At 37.4% G+C, this 22,310-nt stretch overlaps 1 protein-coding gene across 1 annotated transcript in view; it reads left to right on the top strand.

Moving 5' to 3' along the window:
- The window catches only part of nbas (NBAS subunit of NRZ tethering complex), a 173,348-nt gene that overhangs the window by 61,036 nt on the left and 90,002 nt on the right, over nucleotides 1–22,310 (top strand). The window contains exons 28-33 of the mRNA XM_057822401.1: nucleotides 50–152; nucleotides 1,708–1,785; nucleotides 1,871–2,025; nucleotides 8,295–8,407; nucleotides 12,623–12,736; nucleotides 19,248–19,361. Of these exons, the coding sequence (XP_057678384.1) occupies nucleotides 50–152; nucleotides 1,708–1,785; nucleotides 1,871–2,025; nucleotides 8,295–8,407; nucleotides 12,623–12,736; nucleotides 19,248–19,361 (677 nt within the window). The remainder of the gene's footprint in view (nucleotides 1–49; nucleotides 153–1,707; nucleotides 1,786–1,870; nucleotides 2,026–8,294; nucleotides 8,408–12,622; nucleotides 12,737–19,247; nucleotides 19,362–22,310) is intronic.

Here is a 22,310-nt window from a genome sequence, read left to right as displayed (position 1 = left end):
CTGATTTTATGATTGACGTTCGCTTTGGATTTGATATTTTTGATGATAGGAAGCCACCAGTAGGTGAATCTGTGTGGAGGGGTCTTCTGCAGGATCTGCTAGACATGCAGCACAACGTCTACACGTGTCTCCAACCGCACACGTGCCATCAGGTCTCTATCTCTTGCTGTCTGTCCATCTGTCTAGCTAGCTGTCGGTCTAGCTGTCTCGAGCTAGCTGTCTCGATCTATCTAGCTAGCTAGCTAATCTATCTAGATCTATTTAAGAATAGATAGATAGATACATAGATAGCCTTTCTGTCTCTCTGGCCGTCTGTCTGTCTAGCTAGCTGTCTGTCTAGGTGTCTAGCTAGCTAGCTAGCCTTTGTCTCTCTCTCCGCCTGTCCGTCTCTATCTCTTGCTGTCTATCTGTCTAGCTAGCTGTCTCGCTGTTTGTCCGTCTGTCTAGTTAGTTGTCTGTCTAGCTGTTTCGAGCTAGCTGTCTTGATCTATCTATATCTAGCTAGCTAGCTAGCCTTTCTTTCTCTCTGTTTGCCTGCCCGTCTCAATCTCTTGCTGTCTGTCCATCTGTCTGTCTAGCTAGCTGTCTAGGCGTCTAGTGCTCGCTGTCTTGATCTATATAGCTAGCTAGCTAGCTAGCCTTGGTCTGTCTGTCTGTCTGTCTGTCTGTCCGTCCGTCCGTCCGTCCGTCTAGTTGTCGGGCTAGCTGTCTTGTTCTATCTATATCTAGCTAGCTAGCTAGCCTTTCTTTCTCTGTTTGCCCGTCCGTCTCGATCTCTTGCTGTCTGTCCGTCTGGCTAGCTGTCTAGGTGTCTCGAGCCAGCTGTCTGGCTGTCTGTCTAGCTCGCTGTCTAGCTGTCACAATCTATCTGTCTCGCTCTCTGTCCGCCATCTCTATCTCTTGCTGTCTGTCTAGGTAGCTGTCTGTCTAGCTAGTTGTCTGTCTAGGTAGTTGTCTGTCTAGCTGTCTCGATCTATCTGTCTCGCTCTCTGTCCGCCATCTCTATCTCTTGCTGTCTGTCTAGCTAGTTGTCTGGCTAGCTGTCTTGAGCTACCTGTCTCGCTCTATCTCGCTAGCGAGCTAGCTTGCCTTTCTGTCTGTCTGTCCGCCCGTCCATCTCTATCTCTTGCTGTCTGTCCGTCTAGCTAGCTGTCTCGAGCTAGCTGTCTCGAGCTAGCTGTCTCGATCTATCTGTTTAGCTAGCTAGCTAGCCTTTCTGTCTCTCTATCCGCCCATCTGTCTCTCTGTCTGTCTCCGTCCGTCCGTCCGTCTCCAGCTACCTGTCTCCCTTCCCTGCCCCTTTAATTCGTGCTGGTGAAAGCAGTAGACCCCCCGGATATAAAAGAGATCAAACTATTTTATAAAGGTTGGAAAGTTACCTAGTGTTGCTTTAAATGTCATTTGAATTATACGACTATATATTATAATAGAGTATTACACATTTCATTAATACGGAATACATTTAAACTTGATGTTTGCTAATGACTACTTTTGAAATTATTATTATTAGACAAATTTGTAATGAAATTGATCATTATTACAAAACTTAATCCACATTTTTATTTGCTTTATTAAGCTTTATTAAAAACTGGTTTATTTAAACTCTAACTTGTTGGCTGCCATTGTGAAACAATTGCGTCGACAAAAAAAAAAAAAAAAATTCATAGAAGAATAGAAATAAATCACTGTCAAATAAAATGGCCACAGATCTTTGTGGAGTCGCTGCTGTGCTCCAGCCGGGTGGAGAACGTATGTCTGGCGGGTCAGCTGATGCGGCGCTCCGAGGTATGCCGACCTCGCCGTTCTTTGTCTTTGTTCTTTTTTTATTTTTTATTTATTTTTTTTTTTAAATGCGAGCCGCTTTATTTAGGCAGGCCAGGACGTCCCCGTCGGGCTGTCCTTCCTGGGAAAAGGACCCGCTGTCAAAGTGGCCTACGACAAGAGCGTGGAATTGGTGCTGGCCGCCGCCAGGGAGTATTTCAACTCCTCCACCGCGCTGACTGACCCCTGCATGGGGTTGGCCAGGTGAGAAGACGCCAACCTCTACTCAAAAAAGCTGTTTCTGCGCCAACTTTCGCTGGCTTTTGTGAACAAAAATATGCACTGGCTTTACTGCTGATGTCCACACTGCACACTGCATGGTTTTGTCACTTAAAAAGCTGGCTCGGTTGCCCGCTGCTTTGCAGTCACAGCACTTTTCTTGGCCTCGGCCAAACAGTTTTTTTGGACAAAGTCAATGAACTTCCAAGTAAAGAAATTGCTGAGTGACACTAAAATAGCTGACTTTATGTACCATTTTTTGCATGATTTCTGAAGCTTCTAATCCGGGTTGATTTGTCTACCAAATGTTGTACAATAAAACCCACTTCCTGAGACTTTTTTGTACGTCTACATATGATAGACATGACAACCAAGTTTCATGTTGATAAGTGAAACTGGCTCCGGGGGTTGATTTTTTTTTTTTTTAAACCACGGGGTTGTCCCAAGTTAAAAATGACCTAAAATGGCTGCTTAATACCAACATGGCAGACTTCCTGTGTCTTTTCAGGCATGACTTCTTGAGACTTTTTTGTCGGTTTACCTATGAATGATGGGTCTACCAAGTTTCCTGTTGATAAGTGGAAGTAGCTATGGGGCTGATTTTTTTTTTAAGCCCTGGAGGTTCTATCAAGTCAAAAATGACCTGAAATTGCTTCTTTATACAAACATAGCAGACTTCCTGTGTCTTTTCAGGCATGACTTCTTGAGAAGTTTTTGTAGCTCTACCCATGATAGACATGACTACCAAGTTTCGTGTTGCTACGTGAAACTGGCTGCGGGGGCTGAATTTTTTTTTTTTTTAAACCCTGGAGGTTCTATCAAGTCAAAAAATGTCCTTAAATCGCTGCTTTATACCAACGTAGCAGACTTCCTGTGTCTTTTCTGGCATGACTTCTTGAGAAGTTTTTGTAGCTCTACCCATGACTACCAAGTTTCGTGTTGCTAAGTGAAACTGGCTGCGGGGGCTGAATTTTTTTTTTTTTAAACCCTGGAGGTTCAAGTCAAAAAATGTCCTTAAATCGCTGCTTTATACCAACGTAGCAGACTTCCTGTGTCTTTTCTGGCATGACTTCTTGAGAGGTTTTTGTAGCTCTACCCATGATAGACATGACTACCAAGTTTCGTGTTGCTAAGTGAAACTGGCTGCGGGGGCTGAATTTTTTTTTTTAAACCCTGGAGGTTCTATCAAGTCAAAAAATGTCCTTAAATCGCTGCTTTATACCAACTTAGCAGACTTCCTGTGTCTTTTCTGGAATGACTTGTTGAGACTTTTTTTGTATGTCTACCCATGATTGACATGACTACCAAGTTTCATGTTGATAAGTGAAATTGGCTGTGGGGGCTGAATTTTTTTTAAGCCCTGGAGGCTCTATCAAGTCAAAAAATGTCCTGAAATTGCTGCTTCATACCAACATGGCTGACTTCCTGTGTCTTTTCAGTCAGAACTTCTTGAGACTTTTTTTGTAGGTCTACCCATGACAGACATGATTATCAAGTTTCATGTTGCTAGGTGAAACTGGCTCCGGGGGCTTAATTTTTTCTTAAACCAATGGGGTTCTATCAAGTCAAAAAAATGAACTGAAATCGCTGCTTTTTAACCAACATGGCCGAATTCATGTGTCTTTTCAGGCATGACTTTATGAGACTTTTTTGTATGTCAACTCATGATAGACATGACCACCAAGTTTCATGTTGCTAAGTGAAACTGGCTCCGAGGGCTGAATTTTTTTTTAACCCATGGTGTTCTATCAAGTCAAAAAAAAAATGACCTGAAATCACTGTTTTATACAAACATGGCTGACTTTCGTCTTTTCAGGCATGATTTATTGAGACGTTTTTGGAGATTAACTCATGATATACATGACTACCAAGTTTCATGTTCATAAGTGACTATGGTTCCGCGGGCTGAATATTGTTTCAAACCCTGGAGGTTCTCCCCAGCCAAAAACTGTCCTAAATTGGCGGCTTCATACCAATATGGCCGACTTCCTGCGTCTTTTCAGGCAGACTTCTTGAGACTTTTTTTGTATGTCTGTTCATGATCGACATGACCACCAAGTTTAATGTTGCTTAATGTAATTGGCTCCGGAGGCAGAATTTTTTTTTTTAACCAAATGGGTTCGATCAAGCCAAAAAATGACCTAAAATGGTGTCTTTATACCAACATGGCTGACTTCCTGTATCTTTTCAGGCATAACTTCTTGACTTTGTTGTAGGTCTACTAATGGTAGACACAGAGGCGTAGTAAGGTTCCCCGGGGTCCCCAGGCAACAAGCAACATGGGGCCTTTCGAGCATGTGCAAGAAACGGGGACAGTTGGACTTGGAGCAATAGCATATTTAATAAAAGTATAATAACGCCTCGGTCTCATAGAGCGCTTTTTAGGACACTCAAAGTGCTTGTCTTTTACTACATTAAAACATAAAACTACAGTAACATAGTACACTCACCACTGTCTTGCTTCCTTTTCTGCTTTTTTTTCTCTTTCTTTTGTCGCTTCTCTTCATTTTGGATATACGCCAATTTAAAAAAAAAAAGCCAAATCGCCGGTCACTGTCATGTGGGGGGGGGGGGGGGGGTGCAGAGCGGGTGAAGGGGCCCCTTCAGGGAACTGAGACACAAGGCTTTCACAAAGCTGCGTGTGCTAAATCTGTTGGCCCTCTGGGGCCCCCTGCTGGTTGGGGGCCCTAGGCAATTGCCTGGTTTGCCTAATGGGACAAGACGCCTCTGGGTAGACATGACTACAAAGATTCAAGTTGATAAGTGAAACTGGCTCCGGGGGCTGAATTTAATTTTTAAACCTGGGAATTTCTATAACGCCAAAAAAATGTCTGCTTTCTACAAAAATGGCTGACTTCCTGTGTGTGTTTTTTTTTCAGGCTGTTTCATAGGTCTATTCATGATGGACATGACTACCAAATTTGAATTTGCAGTTGTTTGCGCCCATTCCTCTTCATTTATTTTGAAACTCTGCTCTCAATTGACATCAATTGCCTTGTCATTATTCCCAAAAATGCTTTTCGTGTGCAAACAAAGCATCATTGATCGTTCGCACCGCAAACACTGCAAGTGAGCCAAATTTTTCCCAATTGTTCATTTTCCCCCCACAATTGATGCCAATTACGCGACGGAACGTCGCCGCCGTCCGGACCGCATCATTTGCCAACTAAGTGGAATGAACTCGTTTATCCCGCCGGACGTCGCCGGCAGATCACATTCATCTGAATAATGTTTGATTTGGCCGTAATGAAGCGGCTCATTTGGCCCGGCTACAAAACACAATCTCATCGCCGCCTTTTCTTCTAAGCGCAATAAACGGCTTTCTCGCTATTACCGTTTTCGAGCCCCGGCTGCAAATCTGCCAGTAATTGAGGCATCTCATAGTTGCACTTTATATATTTTGCTTGTATTGTTATTCGTGCTAACATAGACTTCATAATAATATTGACGGGGTGCGGTGCCGATTAATATGGGGCCTGCATTGTTGGCGCGGCCGTCAAAGCTGACCGAGTGAAATCACAAAGAGCGTCTTTTTTGTGGAAAATTCTCGTGAATAAATGCTTAAATCCCTGAATTCTTTATAGACATGGACGCAAAAAGTCTCTGTTCTTGTTTAAATGTGGGGAAAAAAAAAAACGTGCAGTTAGCATTTATTATACGTAAATATGTCGAAGTATGATGCTAGTCTTTTAGTGAATGTAGCTAGCGGCCGCCTGATATAAACAGAGCTTTTTCTGTGAAAATTCTTGTGAATAAATGCTTAAATCCCTGAATTCTTTATAGATATGGACGCAAAACCGTCTCGATTCTTGGTTAAAAGCAACAAAAAAAAAGACCTGCAGTTAGCATTTATTGTACGTAAATATGTCGAAGTACGATGCTAGTCTGTTAGTCAATGTGGTGGCCGCCATATGTAAACAGCTTTTCCGGTGAAAATTCTGGTGAATAAATGCTTAAATCCCCGAATTCTTTATAGATATGGACGTAAAACAGTCTCGATTCTTGGTTAAAAACAAAAAAAAATGAGCAGTTAGCATTTATTTTAGGTAAATATGTCGAAGTACGATGCTAGTCTTTTAGTGAATGTAGCTAGTGGCCGCCTGATGAAAACAGCTTTTTCGGTCATAATTCTTGTAAATAATTGCTTAAATCCCTGAAATCTTTATAGATATGGATGTAAAACAGTCTCGTTTCTTGATTGACAGCAAAAAAAAAAAAAAAACGTTCATTTAGCATTTATTTTACGTAAATATGTCGAAGTACGATGCTAGTCTGTTAGTCAATGTGGCGGCCGGTATATGTAAACAGAGCTTTTCTCGTGAAAAATCTTGTGAATAGATGCTTAAATCCCCGAATTCTTTATAGATATGGACGTAAAACAGTCTCGATTCTTGGTTAAAAACAAAAAAAATGAGCAGTTAGCATTTATTTTAGGTAAATATGTCGAAGTACGATGCTAGTCTTTTAGTGAATGTAGCTAGTGGCCGCCTGATGAAAACAGCTTTTTCGGTCATAATTCTTGTAAATAATTGCTTAAATCCCTGAAATCTTTATAGATATGGATGTAAAACAGTCTCGTTTCTTGATTGAAAGCAAAAAAAAAATAAAACGTTCATTTAGCATTTCTTTTACGTAAATATGTCGAAGTACGATGCTAGTCTGTTAGTCAATGTGGCGGCCGGTATATGTAAACAGAGCTTTTCTCGTGAAAAATCTTGTGAATAGATGCTTAAATCCCTGAATTCTTAATAGATATGGACGTAAAGCAGTCTCGATTCGTGGTTAAAAGCAAAAAACAAAACAAAAAACGGGCAGTTAGCATGTTTTTTACGTAAATATGTTGATGATGCTGGTCTGTTAGACAATGTGGCGGCAGCCTTACAACAAAGAGCTTTTTACGTTGAAATTTCTTGTGAAAAAAACGAACAATATAATAATTACCTTGACTCGTCGAAGAAACCACTCCTGAGACGATCCTTTCTGTTTGTATGCGGTACAGCTTTGGTACTTTTTCAACATAAATCCGGCGTTGGGTCGTACATGTGTCGCTGCGACCGACTACGAATAACTGAAGGAGATTGTGGGATGGTCCCTACTTGACGGCGTGGCGCAGTGAAGGTTGAATCTGACCCGTCAATATCATAATGAAGTCTATGGTGCTAAATCAACAAACTGACGTCAAATGAATCGACAAGTATTTTGCAGGGTTGCTTTATAAGCCTGGTGGGCCACCAGGTAAAACAGTACTACAAAAGATATGATTTTAACTACAAAGACATTGGCGACATCTTGTGGTCAACATGTGAATAAACCTGTCCCACTGAATTGCATTGTATTTTGTTTCTTTTTTAAAACAAAATTGCACCTTTTTGTAAGAATCTATATTGAAGTGTTGTTAATAATAACACTTAATAGTAGTGCTGCAACGATTAATCGATTAACCCGAGTATTCGATTAAAAGAAATATTTGAATTGAATTTTATTGCTTCGAGTATTCGTTTATTTAAAGTGGTGTTGTAATGGTTATTTTTAAAAGTGTTTGCATTTAGTTTTATTGATTAGGGTGGATCCACTGCCCTCTGGTCTGCCTCATTTCACATTGCTGAATGCAACTGCTTCCTGTTAAGACCAACATAAGCTGTTTTTGTTTGAGCTAATGTTTTTTAGTAAATTTGTAATTTCATTTATAGATATATTTAACCTTTTTTGTAGGAATATGTGTTTGAAAGAGCATTGTAAAAAAAAAAAAGAAAAAAGCATTTTATAGCATTTAAGCTAGCGGGCTTTTGCTATGTAAGTTAGCCAATTGTTTTGTTGTTTATAGATTTTTTTTGTTTTTTAAATACCGTTTGAGGCACAGCTCATGGAATTTTAATTTTTCATGTTCTTTATCCGATTACTCGATTATTCGAACTAACTATTTCATCGATTAATCGACGACTAAAATAATCGATAGTTGCAAGCCTACTTAATAGACATAATTTTTGGCAACTTCATGATTTTATCATTCATTTTTTCCCCCAAAACATAGTTTGATCGTCGATAAATCGTTAAAAGACATTGTTGACCTTGGATTTGCCTGTCTGTATCTGTTTTTTTTTAGCTCTTTAGTTGCCATTGACGGTGATATATGTCCAATCCATTTGTACTGGGAGGGTTGGCTGAGAATTTTCCCAGTCCAGATGGCTTTTTAAATAATCCTTTGTATATAAATAATCCTTTCCGTAATAGTTTTTGTGGCGGCTTCCTGGCAGGGCTTGCCTGCAGCTCATCAGCGACCGTCCTCCCGCTGTCCAAGAGGAGCTGGACCTCATCGACGCTCTGGGCCTGCTGGAGGACTTTGGCGTCAACATCCTGCCGCTGCAAGGTAACTCTCCACCACCTGTTTTGTGACGGATTGGACATCTATCAACAAGTGCACTGGAAAAAAATGCCACTTTAAAAAGTTCAGTAACACAAGTTCTTTTTTTATTGCCGTATTTTCCGTGCTATAATGCGCACTGCAATATAAAGCGCACCTTGAAAGAATGGATTTTTTAAATTACTTTTTTTATACATACAGTTGTATGAAAAAGTATCTGAACCTTTTGGAATTTCTCACATTTCTGCATAAAATTACCATCAAATGTGATCTGATATTTGTCAAAATCACACAGATGAAAAAACAGTGTCTGCTTTGACTAAAACCACCCAAAAAATTATAGGTTTTCATATTTTAATGAGGAAAGTATGCAAACAATGACAGAAAGGGGGAAAAATAAGTAAGTGAACACACATTATCACATTTAATATTTTTTGGCGTCTCTTGCAGCTAAATATAGATTCATAAACAAGGTGCACTGGATTATAAGGTGCACTGTCGGCTTTTGAGAAAATTGAATGCTTTTAGGTGCGCCTTATAGTGCGGAAAGTACGGTATAAAAAGTTATTTTTAAAAAAAGTTGGAACAACTAAAATTGTCTCCAAAAAGCCTTAATATCTTTATTTTATTCACATTTATTCATGTATTTATATTTTTTCATATTTATCTTATTCACAAAATCCTATGGGAAATCCTGAATAAAAAAATAAAATAAAATTGAAGAAAAAAAAAAATGACAAAATTAATTTCCCCATGGTGGGATCAATAAAGGTCTTCTTAAAGAAAAATATTTTTGGAGTTCATAACAAGTGTTATGTATTACAATTTCAAATTTTAAAATTTTAGGAAATTTAAAAACTTCAATTAGGGAGAGAATATAGTTTAATATTGATTTTTATTTTTCATATATTTTTCTGATTTTTAAAAATTGCGTGTTTCCTCCTATTTAGTAGTTTTTTTTCCACTTTAATTTTCTATATTTACTATTTTTATTTTATTTTATTGACTAAATTTTGATATATCGTATTTTTCGCACTATAAGGCGCATCGGCAGATAAGACGCACTATTAATGAATGGCCTATTTTAAAACAGTTTTCATATAGAACGCACCACATAATGCGTAGTAATAGCGATTGTGGTTGTGTTATGCATGATTAATCCATGATTAATCAATATTGATCCATGTATAAAGAGCATCGGATTATAAGGCTGTGGAGAAAAAAAGAAGGCTTTTAGGTGCGGAAAATATGTATATAAAGTAAATAAACAAAACAATAAAATAAGTAAAAATTGTCTCAAAATAAGCCTCTGTATCTTTATTCACATTTATACATTTATTTTTTTTTCATATTCATCTTATTCATAAAAATCCTGAATTAAAAAAACCCGATAAAACATAAGAATAAATACATAAAAAAATAATAAAAATTGCAAAATTAAAGAAAAATATTTTTGGAACACATAAATAAAAGGAGTAATATATTAAAATTTCTTTTCATAATATTTTTTCTTTTTATGAGTTTTAAAAATGGTATATTTGCTCCTTTTGTAGTATTTTTTTCCACTTTAATTTTCGATATTTACTATTTTTGTATTAATAACATTTTCATATACCGTATTTTTTGCATCGACATACAAGACTCACCATGGCCTATTTTAAAACTGTTTTCACATATTGGCGCACCGCATTATAAGGAGCAGTTGTAGTGGTTGTGTTATACATCCACTAGCTGGAGCTTTGCTAAAGGGAATGTCATGCCATCATTAATCAATATTGATCCATGTATAAGGGGCATCGGATTATAAGGCGCACTGTCGGCTTTTGAGAAAATGGAAGGCATTTAAGTGCATGTTATAGTGTGGAAAATGCATGTATGTTTTCCTCAATGTATATTTAAATGTAATTTGAGGCAACAAGAGGTTAAGGGATTCCCTTATTTTAAGTGTAATGAAATATTTTTCACAAAAAAACTAGAAGCATATATATATATATTTTACTTTGTATATAATATTTCCCCTCAGTTTTTCTTTTTTTTGGTGCCGTTGCCGAACAGCGGAACAAAAGTGACTGGGTGGGCAAAGAAAAGGTTGTTTGTGTGCGCTTATTGTACGACTTTTTCTATAGCTCAAGGCCACGCCATTGTCCCGCCCGTCCGCCCGTCTTCTATTTACACGGAGGAACGTGTCTATTGTATTCACTTATTTTTATTTTTATTTATTTTTGTAGTGTCAAAATGCATGTGCAAGAGGGCAGAATGGAGGGATTAGATAAAAGAGGGCCCAAATAATTTCTTTCAAGCAAAGACTGTTTACAGTTCTTACTTATCTCTACTACTTACATGTTTTACATCTATGTTCAGACATGACTGTAACCAAGGGCGTAGGTTTGGTTTTAATATTGGTAGGGACGATATAACAGCATAACCTGCATGTACACTTTTTGCTAGGGACGGTACATTAATAAGAACAAACATATTTGGTGAATGGGGGTCAGGGCTACATTTCTCACCAATAGGAATCTAATTGATTGATAGGCTAAATGATTAATGCAAAATAAAGCTGTATTGACCTATACTAACATTCACACTGCAAATTTATAACGTCTTAATCTGATCATTTTTGTTAAATCTAATCATATAATTTTCTCCTTTTTTGAGTGTTAAAGGCTAGTTAACAGATTAGTGCGTCAGATTCTTCCATTTACTTTAAGTAAAATATTACTATTTGTTCGTATTGAGCCCATACATCTAAAAGTTGGTCATTTTTCACCTAAATCAAGAAAAAAATTCTTTCAAAGAATATTTTGAACAATATTCTTGAATTGAGAACATTTCTGACGAACAAGTTTTTCTATGAAGATTAAATATACAAACTTTTGGCTTAAAGTAAGTCTGTTCAGTTTATTTTCATCTAGCTGTTTGTCTTATTTCAAGAAATCTGAGTGAGTAAAATCGACTTGAAGCGCTGTAGCAGTAGCAAAATTAGTGGGGTGTTCCCCACCTCCACAACATTGACGTCTTTTTACCGGGGCTGTCAAACGATTAAAATATTTAATCGAGTTAATTACAGCTTAAAAATGAATTAATCGTAATTAATCGCAATTCAAATCATCTATAAAACATGCCATATTTTTCTGTAAATTATTGTTGGAATGGAAAGATAAGACATAAGATGGATATATACATTCGACATACGGTACATAAGTACTGTATTTGTTTATTATAACAATAAATCAACAAGATGGCAATAACATTATTAACATTCTGTTAAAGCGATCCACGGATATAAAGACTTGTAGTTCTTAAAAGATAAATGTCAGTACAAGTTATAGAAATTTTATATTAAAACCCCTCTTAATGTTTTCGTTTTAATAAAATTTGTAAAATTTTCAATCAAAAAATAAACTAGTAGCCCGCCGTTGTTGATGTCAATAATTACACAATGCTCATGAGTGCTTAAACCCATAAATTCAGTCACATCAAAGCGCCAGCAGAGGGAGACAAAAAACACAAGTAACAAATGGACATGTCACTGTGCTGTCATTTTAATCTGTGAGCGGGGCATGTGCGTTTAATTGCGTCAAATATTTTAACGTGATTCATTAAAAAAATTAATTACCGCCCGTTAACGCGATAATTTTAACAGCCCTACTTTTTACATACAGTGGCTGTTGCTGCTGCTGGCGGAAAAAAACTTCTAATATCCCTAGTCTTTGAACGGGGCGGGGGAAGGCGGCATGTTGTATTTCTGTCGGGCTGTGAATGGGTGTGTGTGTGTGTGTGTGTGTGGGGGGGGGGGGGGGTCAAGTCATCAGCCAGACAAACGTGCGTTTTAGGGAGAAAAAAATGGACTGGCACATTCAGCGAGTGAAAAGGGGTCAGTGTAAAGTACTGTAATTCACTTAATAATGGTAGGATCAATTCTATCCTTACGACATATAGAAAGACAATCTAAATGACCTATATAACTGAAGTCATTATATAATGCAAATAAGGTTGCTTAAAAGTTGGTGGGGATAATTTGAAAAGTTGGTTATGTCCCTACCGTTCCTATGCAAACCTACGCCTTTGACTGTAACTGCAACTAAAATGACGTCGGGTCATCTTTCTTCTGAGAATTTCAATGAGATTTGAATTTGGATTTTGAGAGCCACATAGTTGAAATATTCTGGGATTTTTGCCCACCTACTCATAAGTATTTTTCCGTCTGCTTGTTTGTAGTCCGTCTGCGTTCGGAGCGTCTGTCTCTGGTGGAGGAGGGCGTGGCCAGTTGCTCCAGTGCCTACAAGCAGTCCACCACTATGCTCAGTCTGGCGTCTCTTCTACGAGTGGCAGGTACCCCGCTTCTGACCTCTGACTCAGCGTGCGCACAAAACCGATCAGGTTTCAAGGGGGAAAAAACAGTCGCCATTTTTTCATTTTTTTTTTTTTTTTAATAAAGATGATGGTCAGTGCTTTTATTCAAAAACAGAAAAAAGTAACAAATACATATTTTAAATTCTTTATTATTTTAAATTTTAAAAAAAGTAAGTTTGTGTTTTATATGCAGCCCCTAAAGGAACATTGACAGAAAGAAAATAAATTTAAGCAATCTGTTGGGCACCAGATGGTTTTTGGTGCGCACTAGAAAAAATTCTGGTAAACATTAGCATTGGATAGCATTTGAGCTAGCAGACTTTTTGCTTTGCAAGTTTGCCAATTGTTGTTAACATTAGCGTTATATAGCATTTAAGCTGCTAGCGTACTTTTTACTATGCAAGTTAGACAATTGTTGTTAACAGTAGCATTAAATAGCATTTAAGCTAGTGGACTTTTGCTATGCAAGTTAGCCAATTGTTGTAAAGATTAGCATGACATAGCATTTAAGCTAGCTGACATTTGCTATACAAGTTAGCCAATTGTTGTAAACATTAGCATTATATACCATTTAAGCTAGTGGACTTTTGCAATGCAAGTTAGCCAATTGTTGTTTACTTTAGCATTATGTAGCATTTAACCTAGCATACTTTTTACTATGCAAGTTAGCCAATTGTTGTTAACATTAGCATTGTATAGCATTTAAGCTAGCGGACTTTTGCTATGGAAGTTAGCCAATTGTTGTTTACTTTAGCATGATGTAGCATTTAAGCTAGCGTACTTTTTACTATGCAAGTTAGCCAATTGTTGTTAACATTAGCGTTGTATAGCATTTAAACTAGCGGACTTTTGCTATGGAAGTTAGCCAATTGTTGGAAATATTAGCATTATATAGCATTTAAGTTAGCAGACTTTTGCTAAGCAAGTTAGCAAATTGTTGTTAACAGTAGCCTTAAATAGCATTTAAGCTAGCAGACTTTTGCTATGCAAGTTAGCCAATTGTTGTAACGATTAGCATTACATAGCATTTAAGCTAGCTGACTTTTGCAATGCAAGTTAGCCAATTGTTGTTTACATTAGCCTTATGTAGCATTTGCTACGCAAGTTAGCCAATTGTTGTTAACAGTAGCATTAAATAGCATTTAAGTTAGCAGACTTTTGTTAAGCAAGTTAGCCAATTGTTGTTAACAGTAGCATTAAATGGCATTTAAGCTAGCAGACTTTTGCTATGCAAGTTAGCCAATTGTTGTAACGATTAGCATTACATAGCATTTAAGCTAGCTGACATTTGCTATACAAGTTAGCCAATTGATGTAAACATTACCATTATATAGCATTTAAGATAGCGGACTTTTGCAATGCAAGTTAGCCAATTGCTGTTTTCATTAGCATTATGTAGCATTTGCTACGCAAGTTAGCCAATTGTTGGAAACATTAGCATTATATAGCATTTGAGCTAGCGGACTTTTTGCAACAATGCAACAATTGGCTAACTTGCATAGCAAAAGTCGTTTCTGGTGTGCACCAGATTACTTAAATTTATTGCTGTCGATGTCCCTTTATGATAAAGAAAAACATAAATGACAGAAAATATTGCCTTAATATTGCCTTTTTTTTTTTCTTCATTAAATTTTATTCATTTAAAAAAAAAGAAAAGAAAAAGAAAAACTAAATACAGGGTGTCCCAAAATGGTTGACCCATACTAAATGCTCATAACTCGGAAACTACTTGATGGATCTTAATTAGACTTAATATACTTCATGTTGAAGGTCATAAGTTTTATTGGTTAAATTTACAAAGAAAAGTACAAATATTTGTTGGTTCTATGACAGATTTTCATAAATGTTCGATATGAGCACAGCCTGCAAAATGCCGTATTAAAATACCTTTTCTTTTGAAGTGAACGGCATTTCTTAACCTGAAAAGATAGCAATGCCAAACGTTACACACAAAAATTTGAAATGTTTCTACACAAGCTGTGAACATTTGAGGTCATTCCAACGAAAATTGTCAAAGTTTTTGGCCTACGAAATGGGGTCAAACATTTTGGAACCCTTTATTTTATATTTTAATAATAATGTATGTATATTTAATTATTTACAAATGTACAGTTCTTTAAATGAAAAATATTTAAAGTCATCGAAAAAATGTAGATACAAAAAATATTTTTAAAAATTGTTTCATCTATTTTTTGTAATTATTTTTCTCATTCCGAGCTATCATGTCAGACCCAGATTAATAAAACGGTAGATAACATGAAATTCATATTTGAACCAATGAGTGCACTTGTCATTGATTGGCCACTACTCCGAAGTTGAAAATCAAAGTTCCTACTGAAGTTAATCAAGCCAAATAAAGGAGATTCATTTGAAAAGCGAAAAGCTTCCCCCGCCCGCCGACTGGCCCGGTGGCATTTTCTTCTCCTTTCATGCGGATAGCGAACGCGGCGACTCACCACAGGCGGCTCGAGATGAGAGCCGGAATAAACATATTTTTAAATAAATAAAACGCCACGGTCGGAAAGGGAGGGGCGGCTGCTTTTGAAGGGGTGCGCAGCTCTGGGACTGCCAGGTGAATTAATGCTGGTATCTCTCAGGCACGGCCGCCAGAAAGAAAAAAAACCCCTGAAGGCTGAAAAAAAAAAAATCTGATTATTAGAGGTTTTGTGAAGCATTCAGGTTTTTGGAGTGGTTTCTGTCTGAAGGTAACCCTCATTATCAGCCACTAATTTATGAGTAATGGTTAATGGGACGTAGAAACACTCCGTAGGGGGCCTATTTTCAAAAACTTAAAATTCAAATATTTTCAAAACCAAAGCAGCTCGCAGCTTAAAACCAAGACTGGCACCTTAGGCACATACAGTGAGGAACAGAAGTAGCTGTACCCCTTTTGATTTAGCAAGTCCATCCACTTAGAAAATAGGTAGAGGTTTCCACCTATAAAGACATAATCTAAAAAAAAAAAAATCCGGAAGTCACATTGTATGATTTTTCAATAATTTATTTGCAATTTACCGGGGTTCATAAATATTTTTACTAGGGCTGTCAAAATTATCGCGTTAACGGGCGGGAATGAATTTTTTAAATTAATCACGTTAAAATATTTGACGCAATTAACGCACATGCCCCGCTCAAACAGATTAAAATGACAGCACAGTGCAATGTCCACTTGTTAATGTTAACTTGAGTTTTGTCGCCCTCTGCTGGCGCTTGGGTGCGACTGATTTTATGGGCTTCAGCTCCCATGAGCATTGTGTAATTATTGACATCAACAACGGTGGGCTACTAGTTTATTTTTTGATTGAAAATTTTACAAATTTGATTAAAACTAAAACATTAAGAGGGGTTTTAATATAAAATTTCTATAACTTGTACTAACATTTATCTTTTAAGAACTACAAGTCTTTCTATCCATGGATCGCTTTAACAGAATGTTAATAAAGCCATCTTGTTGATTTATTGTTACAATAAACAAATACAGTACTAATGTACCGTATGTTGAATGTATATATCCATCTTGTATTTTATCTTTCCAGTCCAACAATAATTTACAGAAAAAAATGGCATATTTTATAGATGGTTTGAATTGCGATTAATTACGATTAATTAATTTTTAAGCTGTAATTAACTCGATTAAAAATTTTAATCGTTTGACAGCCCTAATTTGTACCCATGAGAATCAGCAAAAATTGTGACACTCAGAGTTGTCAGTCCACCTGAAAAAAAATCCACATTTACTCCATGAGTAACCACCCACCCACCACCTGTTTGAGCTCAATATTGTCACCTGTGCACCCCACAGTAAGTCATAATCCAACTGCTACCATGGGCAAGACCATAGAGCTTTTGATAGACACCAGAGAAAAAAAAAATGTTGAGCTCCACAAAGCTGAAAAAGGCTATGGGAAAATTGGAAAGCAGCTTGGTGAGAATACTCTGACAAGACACAGGATCGCAAAAAGGGAGACATTAAAAAGAGCCTGTAACAGTAGATCGGGATCAATAAAAAAAAAAAAAAAAAAGAAAGAGGGAAAACCGTAGTGAAAGGCAGACAAATTGAAAAAAAAAAAAACAGGCAATGATGCAATGACTCGATGTACGATCTGTCAAATGGCAGCAAGTCAATTCCTGGCAAGCCGCCTAGGATCGGCTTAAAGACACTGCTGATGAGCTGGAATTGGTTGCAGGTACGACTTTGAGAACTCCTTCCACATCTCTAACAAAACAATCTGACCAGCAGCAGAATGTGAAAAAATCATGCAAGTCGTCATACTCTCTTCGCTTGCAAGCTAGAACTGCTGTTTCTCCCAGTCCAGCCCAACCGTGTCAACACCCCCAGCGTGCATTGCGTGGGGTAAATCATGGCACCCTCTGTTGGTCAAAACATCTACTAAATATTATAGATTTTTAAATCAATGGCAGTATTATATGTTTCTGATAACATATTTTTTGTAAAAGAGAGCAATTGTGGCTTATTAGAGCCTAAAGGTCTTTAAGTTCGAGGTTCCCTTAAACAAACTCTTGACTCAAAGCAATTGGTGTTCAAACGTCCATCTAGTCTGAACGATATTTAAATTTTGTCGATTAAATTAGCCAAAGTCTGTTAGTTTAAATGTTACGAATGCTAACATATTTACAGTGGTATGAAAAAGTATCTGAACCTTTTGGAATTTCTTGCATATCTGCGTAAATTCACCATCAAATGTGAGCTGATCTTTGTCAAAATCACACAGATGAAAAAAGTGTCTCCTTTAACTAAAACCACCCAAACATTTATAGGTTTTCATATTTTAATGAGGATAGTATGCCAACAATGACAGAAGGAGATAAAATAAGTAGGTGAACCATCACATTTAATTTTTCGTGTGCGTAAAATGATTGGTAAAAATTGGCATTTTCAAAGTATCGGAATCGGCAAAAAAATATAGGACATGCCTTTTTTTAATATATATACAGTATATTTTTTAATGGTTTTCTAATTGTATTTAACGTTACAGACATAATATGTTACTCATCCAGAGTCTTTAGTTTTGGCTTAAGGTAGGGTTATCAAATTTATCCCGATAATAGCGGCAATTAATTTTTTTAAAAAATGTGTCGCGTTAAAATATTTAACGCAATTAATGCATGCGCTGCACGACCCACTCACGCATTGTCGCGCTCAATCTGTAATGGCGCCGTTTTACCTATATAGAGAGCTAAAAGGCAGCTTAAAATGAATACAGTGAATTTTGGAAGCCTTAGGAGCCTTTTTTTAATTGGCTAAAGCCTTACAATCCCTCTCCCTACGATTAGAAATATCATGGGAAGCAATGTGGGGAAGCAAGGTAGTAATTGATCTTTTTCTTAACACCCTATGTTATTTCCCAACGCAGAGAAGATATATCAATTGGTAGCACTACGCACAGTCATGGTTCCACTTCCCATCATGTATTTGGGCATGGCTACAGTATCATTTACTGAAAGCTCAACAAATACACTAGATGGCAATATTTAGTCACAAAATACAAAGTCACATTTGTCCTTTAAGAATTACAAGTCTTTCTATCCGTGAATCCCTCTCACAGAAAGAATGTTAATAATGTAAATGCCATCTTGAGGATTTATTGTCATAATAAACAAATACAGTACTTATGTACTGTATGTTGAATGCATATCTTCGTCAGAGTTTTATTTTTTTTCTTAATGCTTTTCCAAAATGTATATGATCGGGAAAAAATTATAGGGAATGACTGGAATTGAATCGGGAATAAAAAACAGCAATCGGATTGGGAAATATCGGGATCGGCAGATACTCAAACTAAAACGATCGGGATCGGATCGGGAGCAAAATAAACATGACCGGAACAGCCCTAGTTTAAACTGCTCTTTGTCTCCTTAGGCAGAGGGCTCACTTCTTCTTCTGTCATTGTTTGCATGTTATCCTCATTAAAATATGAAACTTTGAAAGTTTGAGTGGTTTTAGTAAAAGCAGACACTGTTTTTACATCTGTGTGATTTGACAAAGATCCAATTACATTTGATGGTGATTTTATGCAGAAATGTGAGAAATTCCAAAAGGTTCAGATACCACTGTTCTCAATTCTCATAGGACAAATCATGTGTTTCTTATTTTTAGTTATTATCCCAATTGCATTTTTTAATTCCGAATGACTGCGGAGAAAGACTACATTTTTCACCCACCGTTGGCTCGGTCCCTTTTTGTATGTATGCAGTTCCGAGACGCCGTGCGAATACTAACAAAAAGCAATCCCGCCACCGATTCCCTGCTTTATGCCTTCTTTCTCCATATTTAATTTGTGCCCGGCGGAGATGAAGAGCCACCGCAGTAACCTCATTTAGCGGGGCGGACGGCGATTAATACGTCGCGACCTTCGCCGGGCCCTACCAGATTTATTGAGACAGATGTCGGACGTGACGAAGCGGGGTTATGAGATGGAGATGACGCCCTATTAAAAATGGCTTTTGTGTGTTTATTTGGGGTGTCCAGGGGATGACGAGGCCACCCGCAAAGGCCAAGTGCTGACCCTGCTGGCTGAACAAGCCCTCCAGTGTCTGGACTTCAAGGCTTCTTATATCCACTGTCAAGACCTGATGGCCGCAGGTAAGCGCTCATCTCTCACTGCCGTTGACATTGATAGACGTCCCGTCTGTTTGCACTTCACATCTACCTTGCTCAACTAGACAATTTATGCTCTGACTAAATCCCTGCAGGCTAATTGTGTGAAGCACACACAGAGAACAATTAAACACAGTGATGTATTATATTGTACTAATGGCTCTCCCGAGCGGAGCGCGTTCGACCTTGAATAGGACCGTGCGAGCGGGCTAATTGTTTAAAATGCTGGCAAACGAAATATTAAAAATGACAGAAGTCATAAAGGAAGCTTCAGCTTTGAACACATGTAAAAGTGTTAAACTAAAATACACGTGTTAACGGTTTCATACGGACTTTTCTTTTCAAATATTTTTCTACTCCATGCACATTCCCTCTACTAATGCCCCGATGAGTGCACAGAGCCCTGATGTTTTAAATGTGTACGTTTAAAATCTCCGCAGCAGCAGCACTGTTTCACCGAGCGTCAGCCTTCTTTCCCATTGGCAAAAATACTTTTCTAACCCACTTCAAAGTGCCTGTGACACAAAAAAAGCATGTGGCGGAAAACACAGACAAGACTGAAAAAGCAGTTTTTGCTCTTGCAAGAACTGTTATGTTTGATAGAACAATATGTCTATATACTGCCATAGCAGATTCATGGCGCATTAAGCCGCCGACCTATTTTTAATTTGTCCGTTTTACCCTGGAAACCCTCGTTTACAGATGTTGCGCAACTGCATTTGTTTCAACCCAGCCATAAACGAAGGTCATTAATAATATTTATTAGGGCTGTCAAAATTATCGCGTTAACGGGCAGTAATTAATTTTTTGAATTAATCACGTTAAAATATTTGTCCCAATTAAAGCACAAGCCCCGCTCAAACAGATTAAAATGACAGCAGTGTAATGTCCGCTTGTTACTTGTTTTTTGGTGTTTGGCGCCCTCTGCTGGCGCTTGGGTCCAAATGATTTTATGGGTTTGGGGAGTGAGCATGGTGTAATTATTGACATCAACAATGACGGGCTGCTAATTTATTTTTTGAGTGAAAATTTTACAAATTTTAATAAAACGAAAACATTAAGAGGGGTTTTGATATAAAATTTCTATAACTTGTACTAACATTTATCTTTTAAGAACTACAGGTCTTCCTATCCATGGATCGTTTTAAGAGAATGTTAATAATGTTAATGCCATCTTGTTGATTTATTGTTATAATAAACAAATACAGTACTTATGTACCGTATGTTGAATGTATATATCCGTCTTGTGTCTTATCTTTCCATTCCAACAATAATTTACAGAAAAATATGGCATATTTTATAGATGGTTTGAATTGCGATTAATTACGATTAATTAATTTTTAAGCTGTAATTAACTCGATTAAGAATTTTAATCGTTTGACAGTCCTAATATTTATTTTTCAAAATGTCTGCCATTTTTAGGATGCATCATTAATTGATGTCTAATATTTAGTTTAAAAAAAAAAAAAAGACTTTCAAAAATTATTCACTCGCATATTTTAAATTTCACAATGAAAAAAATGGAGTCTGTAAATAAGTCACGGATATTTGCCTCATAACTATCGCTTCATTGTATTTTTTTGGGGCACTTTCTCCTATTTTAGATAACTGATCCAAAGGGGGAAAAAAAAAAGTTTCAAAGGGCAAATATATGAAAAACAAAATCTCGACCACTCCTTGATGTCTGCGATTTCTGCATCACGGCCCTTGTTATATGACCCTGTTTCACCCATAAAATCCCCCAAAAATCCAGCTGTGGCCATTCACAGCTGTGACTTGAGACTCATTGATACATGGTACATGGAGTTTTTGAATCGAAACAAGGTAAGTACGCGATAATATCTCGTTAAAGTCATGGCATCTTTAATTCTGCTCTTTCATGCTCCGACCTCCAGATAGGGTTTTGCTGTTTAAAAAACTTTTTTTTTTTTAAATGCCCTCCTGTTCAAAATTTTTCTTCCCTCAGAAAATTGAGATTTTAAGCTTTTCAATGATGTATCACACAAGCATATCGGACAATTTTGAAATTTGCCTAAATTGGGGGTTCAAAGCGGAACTTCAAGTAACCTGAGTGTTATCCGCCATCTTTATTTCATATTATACACGGTATTTTGTGCTCCTTTTGGCTGGTTTGTCCACCGAGAATATGCCATTTTCGGCGTTCATTCCCCGTTCATTCCTGCCCGGACCGCAGCAGAGGGACGACAAGCCGAAACTTGGTCGCCGCCGGGGGCTGGCCGATCGGTGAAGGCAATCACCCACGCCACCGTGTATGGCAGGAGTCGTGGTATTTTTCTGTGATTTTTCGTTTTCGAAAGGCGAGGAAGAGACTTGGAAGAACCCCTCGGTTTGGATTAGCATGTAGCCTAGCTATCACACTTCTCTTTTGTTTACACTTGCCTTTCCGCTGCGAAATGACAAGACACAGACTAACTCCGTTGACATAAAATACCGTTCGGTAGGGTTAAAAAGTCCATAGACTTCATAACCTATTGACATGACATGGGAAACGGGGCCGATTCGTACGGGGCCTGTTTTCAAAGACTTCAAATATTTACAAAACCAAAGCTGCTACCGACCTAAAACCAAAACAGGCGCCTACCTACCTTAGCCATATATGAGTCTCCATGAGCAGCAGCATAAAAAAGTCGTTCCCTTATAAAATCCCGATTAATTATTTCCTATATAAGTATAACACAACTTAAAATGGCTATAAGTCTCAGATTTTACACTAGATGCAGAATCCCCAAATGCAGAGATAATCACCTATATTTTCGGGATCAATAGCAATATTTAACATATAGGTTTTTGACCAAAATAGCAACTTAATTTTTTTGTTTAGTGCCAATGTGTGGGGAAAATTAAATGCTTCTGCCGTGTTTTTATTACTACTTTATCCAAATGAGTTGGATATCTTATTGCTGTAAATGGCAA

The sequence above is a fragment of the Corythoichthys intestinalis genome, chromosome 19 (assembly GCF_030265065.1).
Source record: "Corythoichthys intestinalis isolate RoL2023-P3 chromosome 19, ASM3026506v1, whole genome shotgun sequence".
NCBI classification, from domain to species: domain Eukaryota; kingdom Metazoa; phylum Chordata; class Actinopteri; order Syngnathiformes; family Syngnathidae; genus Corythoichthys; species Corythoichthys intestinalis.
This window is presented reverse-complemented; position numbering and strand designations above follow the sequence as displayed.